The sequence below is a fragment of the Ammospiza nelsoni genome, chromosome 4 (assembly GCF_027579445.1).
Source record: "Ammospiza nelsoni isolate bAmmNel1 chromosome 4, bAmmNel1.pri, whole genome shotgun sequence".
Classification (NCBI taxonomy): Eukaryota; Metazoa; Chordata; class Aves; order Passeriformes; family Passerellidae; genus Ammospiza; species Ammospiza nelsoni.
In genome coordinates, this window is record NC_080636.1 from 10978053 (window position 1) to 10995042 (window position 16990).

Sequence of the window (16990 nt, forward strand, 5' to 3'; positions counted from 1 at the left end):
GGTCTGTTTCAATCTTGAAAGCTTAAAAAGAGAAAAAGGTGTTCTCATTCCCATGTATGTAACTATTTAAAATAAACTGTAATTATATGAAAACAACAATACATACATGTAAATCTGTAGGAAAAACTCAGCCACTATTCTCTACCTTCATCCACAAGTTTGTATTGCCTGCTAAAATATCCAGGAGCAATCTCTACCCAAGAAATCAGCACCACTGAAATCACAATTGCCATACAAAGGGAAGAACACAATCCAAAGGCAGTTAATGCAAAAAACTTAAGACTGTAAAGGATCTGCATTTATGTTTAACCTCAAAACAAAAGGACAACTTTTTTTTTTTTTCTTTTAGGTTTTATACCTTTCCTGCAAGTCAAGAAGACTTTGCTCTGCTGTTTGGAGACTTTCTAAGTCCTTCATCATTTTTGTGATATGTTCTCTTGAGGTTCTGTTCTGTGTATATGCAAACCAGCAGCCTCCAAAACCAATAACTATAGAAACTGTTAATATAAAATCCTTCATCCAGTTGTGAGGGGGACCTGTGCAGAGAACAACACCATCATTAACTAGTTCATTGATACAGACAACAGATTAAGGCCTTCCCCCACCTCTCCCCAGCCTAAAAGGTGACAGAACCTAATGCTAAACAGAATTCTAGCTCATTTACCTCAAACCACTTTCAACAACTATCTTTCAAATGTATTCCACAGCATTTTCATACAACATAAGCAGGTCTGCTCTAATACAATTTACTTCATCTATACTAAAACATTCATTAGACTGAGAAAAGCTTACTAAACCCCTTCACAGTACATACTCAGTACCTTTATTTAGAGTTAAAATAGAGTTCCACAATTGCACTGCATCAGGCCAGTAGGAGGTGTAATTAGATTTGAGCAAGTTCTTTCCAGTCTGCACCCTCTTAAATACCTTATGCTGAGTTAAAAATGCACTTGGGAAAAATCAAAATGGTAACATCAGCACTTTTTAAAAGTTGGATTGTCAAATTATCAAATTCAAGATTCACATAATACATCTTTGTTAGTACAAATTTTAAAGTCACTTGCACCTCTGTAAAGACAGTTTCTGTGAGCATTAAAGGTCTAACACAAAGTGACTCCAGCTCAGATCTGGCCTGAGTAGTTCAGGAGCACCTGACATGCACAGCACCAGAGCAGAGCTGTAACTGTGTACAAGCAGGCGTGCAGAGCGCTGGTGATGAGCTATGGACATGGCTGCATATGGTAAAATGGGCCAGATGTGGAACTCCTGCATTAAATTTAACTGCACCTAAACTCAGGTATGCACAAAACACAGGTGTTGGATTTGCATCACCATCTCATTTTTTCTTCTTGGGGAAAGTCATCCCCTCTCATTTCGGCATCCCAGCTGTACTGTCCAAGCTAACTGAGAAATGCATGTAACCTTAGCCATAAATGCAATTTAAACAGTCAAAAATATTTAGAGGACACTTCTTGTGACACAAAAGCCAACACCCATCTGTCAAGTGGGCTTATACTAAAATTTCTACATGATCTTATGCACAGAAGTGAACCTTTGTTCTGCTCACAGCACCTAAATAACTTTTTTTAATTCATTGCAGAGTTCCACAACGCATGCCAAGCAATCCCTCAGCACATCCACAAAACAGATAAGCTGTCCTATCTACACTATCAAGTGTCATGGAAAATATGCTCTGTTGAATTCCTACAATCAAGAGATAAGAAAAAAACTCCAAAAAGTTACTAACGAGTGAGAGGTCCAAACAAAACAACATCCAAGGCTTTAAGCTGAAGCTTCTGTCTGTGACTCCGGTCAATTATTTTCAAGTGAGAGATCATGAAAGCATGTTCATTTACTGCTATCCTGTTAATGACAAGACAAAATGTTACCTATTCCATAAACTATATTCAAAATCACTCTATGCAAAAAAGACATCAGTAGCATTTCCCACAGTTACACAGATTACAGCTATGCAATTAAGAGTGAGAAATACAATACAGCAGTAATGCTATAGAAATGCATATCAGCATGTGGCAAAAAAAGAAAATAAAGTCATTTAACTATTCTTTTCTTTTTGGAAAAAAATCATTAAATAAACCCATTCTGCACAGTTAAAGGTATATTCACAGACTTGTGACACCAACTCCTAAATACATGCAATGCTCAGGTGTGGTATTTATGCTCCAGTAAAGGTATTTTAGAGTTCCATAGCACTATATACCCATACAATAAATCAGAAGATGTTCAAAAGGAAGTTTGCTACCACATAGAATTATGTGACCTTTGATAAGGCCCACAGAAAGAAATAAAACTTTTAGGGAAGTTGTATTTTGAAATATTCTGGCAGAAAAAAAACTGCAGCCACCTCTTCAAAACTGCAAGGACACTTCTCTTTTCCTGCATTTGACTGTACCTTGTTTGAGTTTAGGTTCACATAGTTGTTCCTACCATTTAAACTAATGTAGCAACCTATGGAGAATTATCTGAAACTAATCCAGAAGATATATTTACCTGGGAAGTGTTGTTCCATTGACATTGCTGTCTCTAAAATTCTTTTCATATTGGGGCAATTCAACAAAATCTGAGAGCCACTGAAGAGTGTCCTCTTGAGTCCAGTTATGAACTGAAAGAAGAATTCAATTACCTTAGGTTTTTACTAAAGAATCAACAGCTTAGAAGACAAGCAGTAGAAAAGCAGGTTACAATAACCAGAAGAGCTTAGGCAAATATAATTCCAGAAAAATTAGCATTACCAAGGTGTTTCTGGCATTTTACCTTTTTCATTACATGCTCCCCTGTGAAAGCCTAGGCAAACTAGAAATAAACAAGCATGGAACCAATAGAAGTATTTCTTTACTAAAACTTTCACAGAACAATTGAGTCTTTTGCTTTAGTTTCAATCAGGACAGCATCTTGTGACTTTCAACTCCTTACACTGATTCCACCCCCTTTGTCCTCACTACCCTTGCAGAACTAAACACACATCAGCTGGTGCTGTAACCATTTGAGGCAATGTACCAAGATCTTCCCCAGGATGATGCCTTAAGAACTTGTTTCTTAGAGGCTTATGCTTTCTAACCACAAAATGGGAGCTGACAAGAGAAGGAGAGAGGAGACTGAAAGAAAACACCAAAAGACAGAAGGAATGTAACAGGAAAACTATTAAATCTCTCTCAAACATGTCCAAGAAAAGTGGAATGATATGCAAAAATACTTTACGAAAAAATACTAAAAATGTAGAGAATAATTAACAATTTTCCTTAATAACAGCAACACTCTACATAAACATTCATAGCTACAGATGTGCTAAGAAAATACTACCCACAGATACTACAAAAAAAAAAAAAATCACATTTCTGTCCCTTACAGAGCAGCTGCTGCAGTTTGCAGCTTCACTGACAAAACTGAAGGGAAATTGTTCACTCCATTTATAGTCTGCAAAAGTCTGTCTGCATAGGAAAGAAACAGGGATGGTCTCTTTCTGGACAGACATGTATTCAAATGAAAAATTGAGGGTTTTTTGAACATTTCTCTATCTAGCACTACCTTCATGTGACCGTGCTAGGCACAGATGATAGGACACATTCTCAGTGGTGACTTTTGCCAATAATCCTTTAGGAAGCACTGCTGAAAGCTTGACAGGTAAAGCTGCATGCAATGGAAATTTTTATGAGTTCAAATTCATATTTCAGTTCACACTGTAAATGAAATAAGGACTTCTAGGTCTCTTGTCTACACTAGCACAGCTGCAAAATAAGCTTAAACATTTTAGGATTATTATCATTCCTGATAGGTGGAGACAGAACACATTTCACAGACTCACAGCTTCAAAAACAAACTCGGTACAAATCTCTTGTAATCTATCCATATGAATGGCTACACAACGTCCCCAGTCTGCTGTCCCATTTCCTTCTGTCCCTGTAAGCTACAGTCAGGTATTGATTTGACACACACTTGGTTTTGTCATATTACAATATTACAATTTACCACATTACTCTAAGATTTTATGCAAAATATCTGGGCTCCATTTATAAATAAGTAGTTTCCCAATTGCAAAAACTCTTAACACTGTTATGTGAATAATAAGCAATCCAATTTACAAATCATTCAAAGTCATTTGGCTGGTCATTACAAGTATCAAAAGAGTGGTAAAATCCTCCAGAAAGATATCACCTTAACTGCATTCTAGAAATATGTTCATGACTGATCCAAAGTAAAAGCATTGTTTTGTTGTGACATGAGAAAAAGCCACCTAAAACAGCCACTGCACACTACAGACTATCACTGACTCTACAGAACACTCCATTTCAGAAGTCACACAATTCACTGAGTTTGTAAATCATGGGCAAGGGTTAAAAATACCATTGAGACTTTTCACTTCTACTGATGAAAGAATTTTGTAGACACTCTGCCAAATTTTACATAAATTTATAGGTTTCTATAATCCAGTGGTAAGACTAAACATATTATCCTGAAAGAAATTAGCTACACATTTAAGTGGTTTACCATAGAGCAAATCACATCTGTTGCACTGCTTAGACTGGTGTGATGTTTTCTTCATAGACTATCCATGAAATTTTCCCAGACAGATCAGTTACACTCTGGAAAAAGCACTTTATTATTCATTATTGTCACTGTATCAGATACGTCCATTAGTACAGAAACTGCAAAAAGAAGTAACCACAGTCTATCCTAAACTAGAACTGAAACTTGTACTCTCTGTACTCTTACACTGTTACTCATTTATTAAAAATAATATCAATTACTTCTTTATTTGTGTTGTGTCCTTTAACTGACCACTCAACCATTTAAGCTATGAATATATATTGTCATCTCTTACTCTGAGATGTCAACATCTGAATCTCTTTTCACATACATATTTTGCAAGAAATTTAGATTTATTATGTAAACTAATTCTTCATTCACAGAAGTCCAGTGTCAGTGCCCCCAGATCCCCAAATTTTGCAGGTGGACTCAGACTCTAAACTACACTGTTCTTACTTTCCTATGCTATCAATCAGTGAAAACATTCAGACTGCTTCTTTTTGTTGTTAACTTCCATACACCATGTGTTGGTCAGGAATATTACCTGACTTGTCTCCACTAAGACTTCATGACATACAGATATGTTTGTTCTGCAACAGCATAAAGTACTGAAAAGCAAACTGGCCCTTCTCCACAAGCAGCACTGAAACATGACACGAGGCAAGTGTGATATTCACCAGGACCAGGTGCACTGAAGGGCAAGCAAGGCAGCTGAAACTCATCTTGATCAGCACTGCCAATTAGAAGGTGCCAATTCACACCAATTAGCTGAGGCTGTAATTTTTACTTAATTTATCACCACAAAAGAAAGCAGTATACTTCAGACAGCAGAGTAACAATCCACAATTACTGTAAGTTAAATGCATTTAGCATTACAGAGTAATTATAACATTCTTCTCTCTCACAACTCTTTTTACAAAGAGATACCTTCAGAGAGAGGATGTCAGCAACATATTTTGGGCAGGCAGGTATAGAAGAGCAGTACTCAGTCTCTAGCCCTCCATCAGCTATTTTATTCAACCACAAGTTTGAGTTTTGGGGTTTTTTTTCTACTTCTTTTCAACTCTTCTACCATCATACCTGAAGGTGAAGACAGCAAAAGTAGCTTTAACTGGGCCTGTATGAAAGTTTCTCATTATTAACCCATAGTAATTAAAAGATCAGTCTATTTATCAGTTTCTTGTGTTACATTTATCATCATGTTAAATTTATCGTATCACACAAAAGGATTCAAAACTTAGTTTCTAGGACCTTCAGCAGTAACATCAGCAGTATGCAGCATTATGTAACTAACTCATCCTTAGCCAAGCCCTGCTTGCATTCATTTCCAACCTCCAGATATTTAAAACCTGAGACAGCAAATGATTAGAGAGCAAGGCAACCACAACATGTTTGTGGTATGCAGTTTATTCCCAGTTGCTGCAAGAACACTTGTGCAGTAGTACATCAGAATACAACAGGTGATCACACATCCAAATATAGAGCCATTTTTGTAGCTTTTTACCCTAACAAATAATGTACCAGACTTTAGTTCACCTCCTGTTTTCTACAAGAGGGAAAGAGAATTAAAAGGGAAAAAAGGTACACATAGAAGGCAAGAAGGTTTTTTTGTATTATAGGGCAGTCCATAGGAGATACTATACATTAAAGCTCAAATATGCCATAATGGTAAAAAAAAAAACTTTTTTTTTTTAAGTTGTTTGTAGCAACTAGGTTTTGATAGGATTCAAATTAAGTCTGACAATAGCCAAGCATTTATGAACAGTCTTTACTTGGCTACAAAATCAAGTCCCAAGGGACAATTCTGCATCACTAAGGATGCAGCATCCAGCCCTACTCACTGAGACAGGTCAGAGAACCACCCAGCTGAAGGCTCTGGACTGATTTTACAGCCCTCTTGCTACTGAGACTAAATACCTACACCCTGCTCTTCAGAGAGCAAATTCACACAACCACAGCCCATTACAGGGGCAAAGAGAGACAGCAGGTGCCACTGAGTGAGAGAACCTCCAGAGATAATTGTACAAAGACTGCTATTCAGACATCAATAAATACTGATGAACAGATGAACAAATGTTCATCTGTCCCCTTTTCCACACTCAAAACTACTACCTCTTCAAGGCCTTTGCAGAAAAAATACTACACCTTTGATATTAACCTAACAGTAGCTATTAAGTTTGTTACTTGTGAATAGCTGAAAGACTCTGTAGTACATGTATAATACTGCTTATTTAGGAGACAAAGAATACCATCCAACAAGCACATACACAGGCATTTATATTGAAAGAAAAGTAACAGTAATAGAAGTCAGAAGACTCTCAGAGAGAAGTGTTTTCTACATTTTAAACAGCTATGATAGTTCATAGTCACTCCTCTAAACAGAGCAGTCTGTAGAATTAGATTTTAAAAAATTCAAAGGTCATAAAAAGCACATTCTAACTAAGCTAAATTAAATTATAGTCTTTTTTAGTACCAAAGGAGTCCTTTAAACTGAGTGGCAACACAGCAACAAGAGGCTAGATGCTGATTCAAGCTATGATATTACTCCTGCCATGCAGGTAAAACCTGTAACATCCTTGAACTTCCTTTAATTTGCACCAGCCTAGACTATGCCTTAAGGATTCTGCACCAGGCAGGGACATCAAAAACCTGCCCAGTGCCAGAAATACAAAAAAGCAGTATTTTGAAGCCCCTTGTTTTATTAGGCAATTTTTAGAGCTTTGAATGCAGCCAATCCTCAGTGTTACATTCAGTGTATAAAATCCTTTTCAATTATTTAAAAGCAACCTCTACTTTCCTTAGTCCTAAAAGGAGACATCAAACAGCAATGACATTTTTTTGCTTTCTTCCCTCACATCTTATCTGTCTTGCACCACCAATATGTTAAACAAAAACACCTCTGAGCTATTTGACAAATATTTAAGACAAACATCCACATAAAGCAAGCTTTATGGCAAAGAATAGGCAAATTCTACTCAGCATAAACTACGCAGCAGTAGACCCTGAAGATGTTTCTGTATATACTGTCAGGAGCAATAGAGTTAGCAATTCTCACACAGATAGCTCAGCAGATTGGTTAAAAGTCTCAAATTACTGATACTATCATTTACACTACCTTCCATCCTCTTATTTAATGTAGTCAAATTGCTGTAAACTAGTGGCACATAAAAACAAATAAATCAAAAATTCCTAAAACATATAAAGGAATGGCAACATATTCCATGTTACCTAAAATCAAATTAAAGTAGTTCATTTTCTGAGGGGCTTCATGCTTTCTAACAGTCATCAGACCACTGGTAACACTGCTCAGGAGTCTCATTCTAAAGGTCTCCCTCTGGTGCAATTTTAGTTCTCTCAGCAAGATATAAAAGTAAAGCCACTATAAGCAGACACAATGGGATGAGACATTCCTCTCCAAGTCTTTTGAGTCTTACTCACTACATTCAAGAACACTGGAATAAAGATATACACAACAGATGAACTATACTTCTAGAATCACTGTAGCCTAAATTTTTAACACTTACTCGTGACTTACACCTACAGTTTTGAGGAAATAATTTTTTCGGATAATTTAGTTGCAATACTTTCAGGGAACAGGATCTTCAGTGAGTAAGTATTTAAGGAATATTTGAAGAGATAAGGCCAAAAGTTACTGGTTAAAACAGAAAATTTACAACATTCCAAACGCTCCATGCATTACCTCAGAGTGCAGTTAAGTGACTTCCTGCATTAGCAGAATGAACCAATGCCATATTCCTGGATTCATTCCCCTCCTGCTCTTACTTTCAGTTGTTTGACCCATACCAAGTTTTAGATCTCTCTATGCTCACCATTAGAGCAAGCTGTGGTTTAGGTATTCTCAAATTTAGCAGTCCTTTTACAAACATGTGCAGTTTCCCCTCCCCCTCCAATTGGAGGCACAAAGGGTAAAGATCACAAATCGAGATAGGAACAATTTACTGGAAACAGCAATGAGATAAGAAAATGAACAATAAGAGCAACAATACAATAACAAAAGGTATAAGAAAACTAAACTACTCACATGGAAAGCCCCTGACAATAAACAAATACCAGATGGGTCCGTTGCCCATATTTATCCACCGGAATGAATCTCCTCTCCCCGGCACAGAGACACACTCCAGTTCCAGCTCCCAGCAGTGACGTGGGGTGCAGGTGTAGGATAACACCCTGGCTGCAGCCATGCCCCCTCCTGACTGCTGCTGAAAATTAATCCTGGCCTGGCCACAGCCAGGACAGCACACCACCTTTGGAATGAGGGCTGGGGTGGGGAAGGGGCTGAGGAAGTCAGGTATTTTTCTCCTAACAATTCTAACATTTCAGATCTCTTTTTTAATCACTATATCCTGGGACATATTTGGCAATGAACACTGTGCTGATCAAATACTGTCCTTTGATACTTGGAATAGTTGGCTCAACTTATTTCATTTAAATCAAAGTGAGGGAGGGCTGATGGTGTTGGGTTGTCAATGCATTTTACTGTATCCCATGTTAAAGAAGATTTTTCAAAAATTCTTTGGACTAAGAATTCTAGATCTTTGCAGCTCAAATAAAATCGAAATCAAAGTGCATTGAATTTTCCACTTAATACTATATTAAAAAAAATTAAATAGCTTGGGAGAAACTCTTCAGGTTTATTAAACCAAAAACATGCTAATCTGGAATTTAGCACTTGCACCATCACCTTGATAAATTACAACATCACGTAAACTATCTTAGTTTACTTAGTTTACAATACACAAAGCATATGAAGAGGAAATTACCTGTAGCTGAGTTCTTAATCAAATTTATGTGTGCCTATAAATAACAGAGTCAAAACAGACTGATGAAGATGCTTCAAGAGGTCATTCATTCACTACTCTATACTTGGTGGAAAAATTGTTGAATTATACCTATGCCATGCTCAGCTACGCTTCTTTACCTACCTTCAGATGTTTTCCAGCGTTTCCACAGATCCTCAATGGTGATATGCTTGTCTTCTCTGTGCAGGTGACTATGTTTATTTGAGGCATCCTTGTATTGCATATCTTCCCTTAGAAACTGAAGAAAAGAGAAAAACATAATCTTAAATGCCTAAACGATGATTTCTGAAGAGAAACTGCACAGAAATCAGGTAGTCTTTCCCAGTTCTTCCCCATGCAAGCAGCAGAGAATTGATCTGAGTTTTCTGCATCAAAGACTCAGAAGGTAAGATAAACCCTCTTACAAGATTTGTTTTTCACAATTGTTAAATCCTAGAAAAACTGACAATGCAGTTGCCACTGCACTGAGTTGAAAATCATTAGTATGCCTCAGATTTACGGTGATTACAGGAACACACCACACAGTCACACTGTACACTTCTTTATTCTGATGACATTTAACCAACTTCCCCTCCTTGAAAACAAGGCCATGTAAGATTTGAAAGTGTGCCAGTCATTTTTGGATGAGTAATGCCTGAATCCTGCCATACCAGTTAAATGCAACTGCCTGAGGGATGACAGTAAGCTGTTTACCAAGTAGTATTAAAGTCTTTTGATTAGACAACAAAAATTTGACTTCTATTCATCGAATTAAAAAACAGAAGTCATCTAAGGGCCAATTTTCTGCTTGCTAATCATTCCTCAGTGGTTACACTTCAAGCACAGAAGCATTACATAAAGCTGCTTCATTTTCAGTAATTAATAGGAAGCCTTTTAGCAAACATTATAAAAAGGAATATCATGCAATCATGACATACAGAGTGGGTGGTGAGGCACTGGCACATGTTGTGCAGAGAAGCTGTAAATGCCCCATCCCTGGCAGCATTCAAGGCCAGGCTGGATTGGGCTCTGAGCAATCTGAGCTAGTGCAAGATGTCCCTGCCTACAACAGGGAAGTTGGAATCAAATGATCTTTAAGGTCTCTTCCAACCCAAACCATTCCATGGTTCTGTGATACAATTTTATGATGGCAGTGTCGTATCAGTATTCCACAAGTCACTACAAACAGTTCTCCAAATACATACCCAAATAAAGCCATGGAACTGCAAAATACATTCAATATTTTGATCTCACAAATGCCTAGAAAAGTTGGAACACTAGTTGGTAAATGACCTCCAACTAGTTAATAGTGGAAACCTTTCATAAGTATCAGTCCCTGAAAGCATTGCATGAACAGTCTCTGTGGGTGAAGACCTTAGGAGTAGTATCAGAAAACAAGTATCTGGTTCTAACAGTACCAGAAAACCAAGTAACCTTCCACAGTAGACAGCTTGCTTTCCTCTGCTCATAAACTTTAATGATGCTGCTCCAACAAAACCAGCTACAGAGAGTCATGACAGCCAAGTCAAAAAACAGCCTTTTATACAGCTGATCATATGTCATCACCACTTCCAGAAGGGTGAGGAAGAAAGCCATGCTAGTGATGCACTGCAAAAGAACTCAATTCTTAAAATTCAGTCTGGGTAATAACTCTAGGGCAGAGCATCCCACAAAGGCTCCATTTCCAACAAACCTACAGAGTACACCATTCAGAAACTGCAGGAGACACTGAAAAGTAGCCAACACTAAATAACAATATTAACTCTTAATAAAAAGGAAGAGTATACAATAGCAGAAATACGCAAGAAAAGAAATATGCAATTCCCCCTAACTAAATATGCAAATTCTCCCTAACTAAAATATTTTTACTAGAATGTGAGGGAATCTCAAACTATGAATGGATTCAAGTTTCTCCCCTAACTGATGGATTTGGGACAACATACTAGTTTGCCCTCCTTAAGCAAACCACAGAGCCATAGTATCAAAACACTGATTGGATGTAAATCCTCTTACTTTTATCTATTACTTCAAAACTTTTTCTGATTGTCAGACATTAATTTTGTAAAGCCTTTTGACTCCTAGAATAGTTCCATTTAGCCCATACAAGCTGCATAAGCATTTTTAACTCCTTTTCCCCATGTGTCTAAGAATGGCATAAATCGAGATATATAAATATATATAAGCACACACATGCATATACATGAGAAATATATGAGAAACTTATGAAATATGTGAGAACTGAAAATAGCAGCCTGCTGGGGCAAAGGCAATTACAGATCTTCTGAAAAACCATGGATCAGCAACAGTAAAAAGGTTTAATAAGCACAGGACTGTATGCTGTAACTGTATGGAATTGTGAAAATATCTGTTGCACATTCCATCATCCAAGTGGGAACTCTGAATACTTCCCATATTGGCAATTCTACCATGAAGCTGCCAAATTCTACAACTGTCATGCAACGTGCAATGAAAGATGGATTGTCTTGTTCATTCCCACTCCATGTTTATTAAAGGCTAAACTGAAGAGCAGGAGCTAAAAAAAAGAAAACAAACAAAATAATTTTCTTATCCACTAATGTCCCTAAAGCTTTCCAGATTATAGTACAGTCTTACAGATGGAACAGCAGGAAAGAACTGATGCTTTCCCACCTTACCTTTTCCCTCCAGACTGCAAGTATCTGCTGTTAACTGACATCCCCAGAACATCCTTCAGGAACTTGCAAATAACATACTAAAAATACAGCAAAAACATGTCTTATATGTCCCTTTCTGTAAAGATTATCTCTTTTCACGTGAGGGTTAAGGTAAATGCTAGCGCTCACTCTTCAGCTTTCCAGTGACTGATGATGCACAGCCCTTGGGGACTCCAAATGTCAAGCAGGGACACTTTTTTTCCAAAACAAGTGTTGTAAGGCGATCAAGTTGCTGAAGAGGGACAGAATATATTGTATATCCACGCTTGGCCCAATTTTGAGTCTTCTCAGCTAAAACTCAGATCACTTTTGTTTGTACAAACTCGCTACCTTTACTGATAGTTGTCAGTAAAATTTGTAAAATATCGAAGGGTGACAACTTTTGTTCGGTTACAGGTGCTGTCAAGAAAAATCTGAATAGCTGTCAACAGTACTGCTCAATTGTTAGAAGTCAAGGGAAGGAAGATGTCAACTGAAAAATAAAGCTCCAAGGTGCGGCAGCTCTGCCCATCGCACCGGGCCAGGCCCAGGGACGAGCGCGGCTCCCTCCGCCTGCAGTTCCGCCGCGCCGCCCGCAGAGGGCGCCGCCCGCAGGCGCTCGGGAGCGGCTCCGCTGCGCGGGATCGCCAGGAGCGGGACGGGCCCAGCGGGACGGGCCCAGCGGGACGGGCCCAGCGGGACGGGCCCAGCGGGACGGGCCCCGCGCACCGGGACGGGCCCAGCGGGACGGGCCCCGCGCACCGGGACGGGCCCCGCGCACCGGGACGGGCCCCGCGCACCGGGACAGCCGCGGGAGGATTTAACTACCGCCCTCTTTTTAAAAGGGAGCGTCAACACAAAGTGGAAAGCAGTTTGCAGGTAGTAACCAGCACAGTTACTGCTCAGAGGCAGAGACAGTATATCTCTGAGATGTACTACTGAGTTCTGAGTGAGAACTTCTTCCAAGTGAAAAGCTCCTCTTCTCTCCTACCCATACTGCTCCCAGATCCCGAGAAAATAACCACGATGACTTCTCCTCAAAGAGATCTTCTGACACCACAAGGTCACAACGCTAAAGTGACAGTGCACGTATCTGGAAAGAGGTCACCGTGTTTCAAAGAGTAAGTGCATTCACTGAGGAAGAGGTACATAACAACATCAAACATCTTTCTTTTGTATCTTTGTTTCCAAAGTGGCCTAATATGGAAGTGTTTCTTTAAGAAAAAGAACTGGGACCTAAACTGAAGAAAGACAAAAACAGAACAACTCTAGTTAAAAAGAGGATTTTTCTATTCTTTGTCATGGCAGCTAATCTCTCTTTTGTTGCTGTGGTCATTAAGTATACAAAGAAAAGGTTAGAAAAATAACTCTAAACAGGGAGGTTAAAAGAATAAGCTCTAAGAAAAACACATCTAAGTATTATCTTAGCCAACATAATTACTCAGGAAGGAGAAGTCCTTTTAAGACTACAAAGTTGAAACCAAGAAAGCAGAAGATAAGTTGCCTAAAAACTCTGTATGAAACAAAAATAATCATTGGTTGAAGCAGTTACTCCAAAAACAAGTACAGAATTAAAAAAACACCACACCTGGACTTGAAACTACTTTTGATCCCAGAAGTACTATAACAGCACACACATATATGCTGTTAAAAAGAAAGAGGAAAAAAAAAAAGAAAATAAAAAAAAGAAAGAAAAGTAAGTTAAAATATCGATGCTGCAAGACTCAGGACAAACAAGCAATTGCATACTTTCAAGAATGCCACTGGAAAAGTAAAACTAACCACACTCACTAACAGCAGCAGGAACCACTCTCATGATGTTTATATTTTGTTCTGGGTGAAGGCTCAAGTTTATGATTTTCAGTTTCATCAGCTTAAAATAGACTCTAACTGACAAGTTTAAGAACAATTAGTAACATCTCCTGGCCAGGTATTACTCACACCCTTGAGCATCTATTCCTCAAACAGTGTTATTTCCTTCATATTTACACCTTCAAAGGAAAAATCAGCAAAAGTTCCAACTTCAGCCTTTTAGTGCATTTCCTCACATCTATTTGCTACAAGATTTGTTGCAGCTATTGCAGTGTCATACATACTGACTAAATTATGATGGCAGATGTGCTTTTAAATGGCAACATACCATGATTCAGCTATGACTGCCTCCCCTACAGAAATGGCTTCTAAAGATGCCATAAAGTAAAATAAAACATATTTAATAATATTAACAATAAAACATGACAAGAACAACGTAGGACACAGCCAGGAAAGTATTATCAAGTATATCTTAAATAACCTACACATTCTATCAAAAAAAGTTACTCCAGCTGAAAACAAAACTGCAGCTATCTACTGCAAAGTAAACTCTGCAAAGCCAAGACAGAACTTGCAAGGGATCACTTCATTGTAGCAGGACTAAATAAAGAGGTGCAGACAGCTTCGTGTTAGCTTCAGCACTTCCAAGGAGGCGAGGCGTGAGGCAGGTCTGCTCCAAGCCACGTTGGAAAGGTTTCCATGCAACCGTACCCAGGAGAACACGTGCTGCCTCTGCAAAGGGCTTCTCTGCACTGGCACAGCTGTCAACTAACACCATCCGTGTTTTCACACAAGACCTGGCTCCCTATCCTGCTCTGCAAAGATAAATTGTCGAGACACGTTCAGAGCTGCTTACAAAACTTCAGGAGACTAAAACACACTCTGCCTGGAGACAAATACATTAGCAGTTGAATGAAAAAAAAAAAAAAAAACCAATTCAAAAAAGACCTCTATTTATTCAAGACCTCTATTATTCCTCAAATTAAGGAATTCAAAGTAACCCAGTAGCTTTGGGGGCAAGGATTTGCTGCACTGGTTAGGAAGCTCAAAATCCTTGTTCCAAAGACCAATGTTTGTAACAGAATGTCTTGCACAGTGAGATGTAAATGCACTCAGGAGCCATCATGAAAAAAACAGTTATAATATCCTCCATTTCTAAACCACTGCAGCACATATTTTTCCACAGGCAAAATTTTGTCTAAAAAGCTGACACCAAAATATTAAGTTGTTTACAGAAATATTAACTCCAGTTTAAGGACTTTTATTACATAAATGACAATGACAAAATCAAAATACTAAGGGAATTTGAAAGGACATTTAACATCTTGCTAAGAGTATATTTCCAGAGAACAAAATGAAGCCTATGCCTGTCAAACTTACTGCAGCCCAAGTGCTATAACAGTATTATCATTCCAGGCCATGGTAGCTACTTCTCCTGCTTTAATCACTGTATAGAAGAGAATCATCTTCCCTGGTTTAGCCCACAAAAGTTGGATTCTATTTGATTCTTGCCTCCAGACAACATTTTTAAGCCAGTCACTTTGGCATATCATCTCTGAGGTCCCAACTGCTTTGACCATCCTGCTAAAAGCTATTCTCTGATGCTTTCAATGCTGCAGTCTCTTCTCCTTACTGTACTTTCTGTCTTTTTTTAAATTATTTTTGGGGAGAAGGGCATGGGTTAGGGTGTTGATGATTTTCTATGGGGTTTGTTCAGTTTGCACTTTTTTTATAAAGTGACAATTCCAGTTATCTACTTAAAAAAACTTAAGCAAAATATGAAGTGATCTCTCCAGAGATCCCACGCACAACTGCACATTTGTGCCTTTAGCTTGGTGAGACATCAGACACACAGCAAGATACTAACACTTCAAAAACATCAACCTATTCTAACACTACAGAGAGATTCCTTGAGGAAATTACTTTATGTAGGACCTGCTATGGGAAGTGAAGGAAACAGGAAAAACCTATGTAAATAGTGAACATATGATAAGTGTGTTTTATTGCTTGTGTCTCATCATTAAAACAAAACAAGTTCCCATGGTGCAACAGATGCTTCCTGAGGCAGATAGCCTCCCACAACACATGACTAAAACCTCAGTTAGTAACACCACGTTCTCCCTTTCACTTACCCCTTTACAGCCTACCTCCTGAAACCAGCTTCAACAATCACAATCCTTGACATATAAAGTAATAATACCAGCAAAGTCTGATAGAAAAATCCATATTAGTTTGCCCTCATAGAGGGCTTTTTTTTCTTCCTTTTTCTTTTTCTCTGCTGTACCACACCAAATAATAAGGAAAAAAGGAACTGTGGTGATAAGTAACTACTCCATGCTCAGACTAGAGCCCCTCTAACTTCCTAATAAGACTTCAACAAAATCCCTCATGTTTTGCTATTAAATCCCATGCTAAAAATTTAGATCAGGTTTCCTCACATCAACTTTATCAAAGTCAAATACAACTTTCTTTCCAGTCCGTACAAAGTACGTCCAAAGGTCTTCTAGTATCAGATAGGTTTTGAGAAAATAGGAAATATCTTCGTTCAAATTTCTTAATATCCTAGAAAAATTCCTTCTTTACAGAATGGTTTCATTTGGTCCTTCATTTAGAGGAAAAACAAGCTACAACCTAAAACAGGGCATGAAAACATTAGGAAAAATACACTGCATGCAGATGAAATGTCTGGAATCACTGTAGGGAGTTAACTGTTGGAATTATCAAATTAAAACAGTTAAAATAAATAGTTCAACATCTTTAGCTCTTTTTACCTTCCTGTCTCAAAATAACTTATTTACAAGAACTTCCTTCCTTGTTGTAAATATATCCTTGCAACACTGTTGCAGTGCTGCTAAAACAGCAGAAAGTTATTCTACTTTGTCACATTCTTCCTGCCAACACCTAATCCACATACTCAATATGCTGCTCTTCAGGAGTCTTGCAAGTAAAAACCATGCAGCATAAAACAGAAAATCCATTCCCTGCTGTTAAGTAAAATCCCTCTATTCCTTGTAAGCTTTACTTCTAATAAAGTGGGTTTTTTAATTATCAGTCCTCATTCTTAATCAGAATAAGCAGCATTACCCACTGTGACAAAACAAAAAAAAATCTTGTTCTGAAATATAAATAGGACATATTTAGTACATATTCAGACCTACTGTA

The 16990-nt window shown here is 38.1% G+C and overlaps 1 protein-coding gene across 2 annotated transcripts in view; it reads right to left on the reverse strand.

Moving 5' to 3' along the window:
* The window catches only part of STIM2 (stromal interaction molecule 2), a 63583-nt gene that overhangs the window by 7793 nt on the left and 38800 nt on the right, over window positions 1–16990 (reverse strand). For both annotated transcript variants that reach the window (XM_059469750.1, XM_059469751.1), the window contains exons 3-6: window positions 9489–9603; window positions 2512–2623; window positions 1748–1863; window positions 359–536 (exon numbers count right to left, since the gene is read on the reverse strand). In XM_059469750.1, the coding sequence (XP_059325733.1) occupies window positions 359–536; window positions 1748–1863; window positions 2512–2623; window positions 9489–9603 (521 nt within the window). The remainder of the gene's footprint in view (window positions 1–358; window positions 537–1747; window positions 1864–2511; window positions 2624–9488; window positions 9604–16990) is intronic.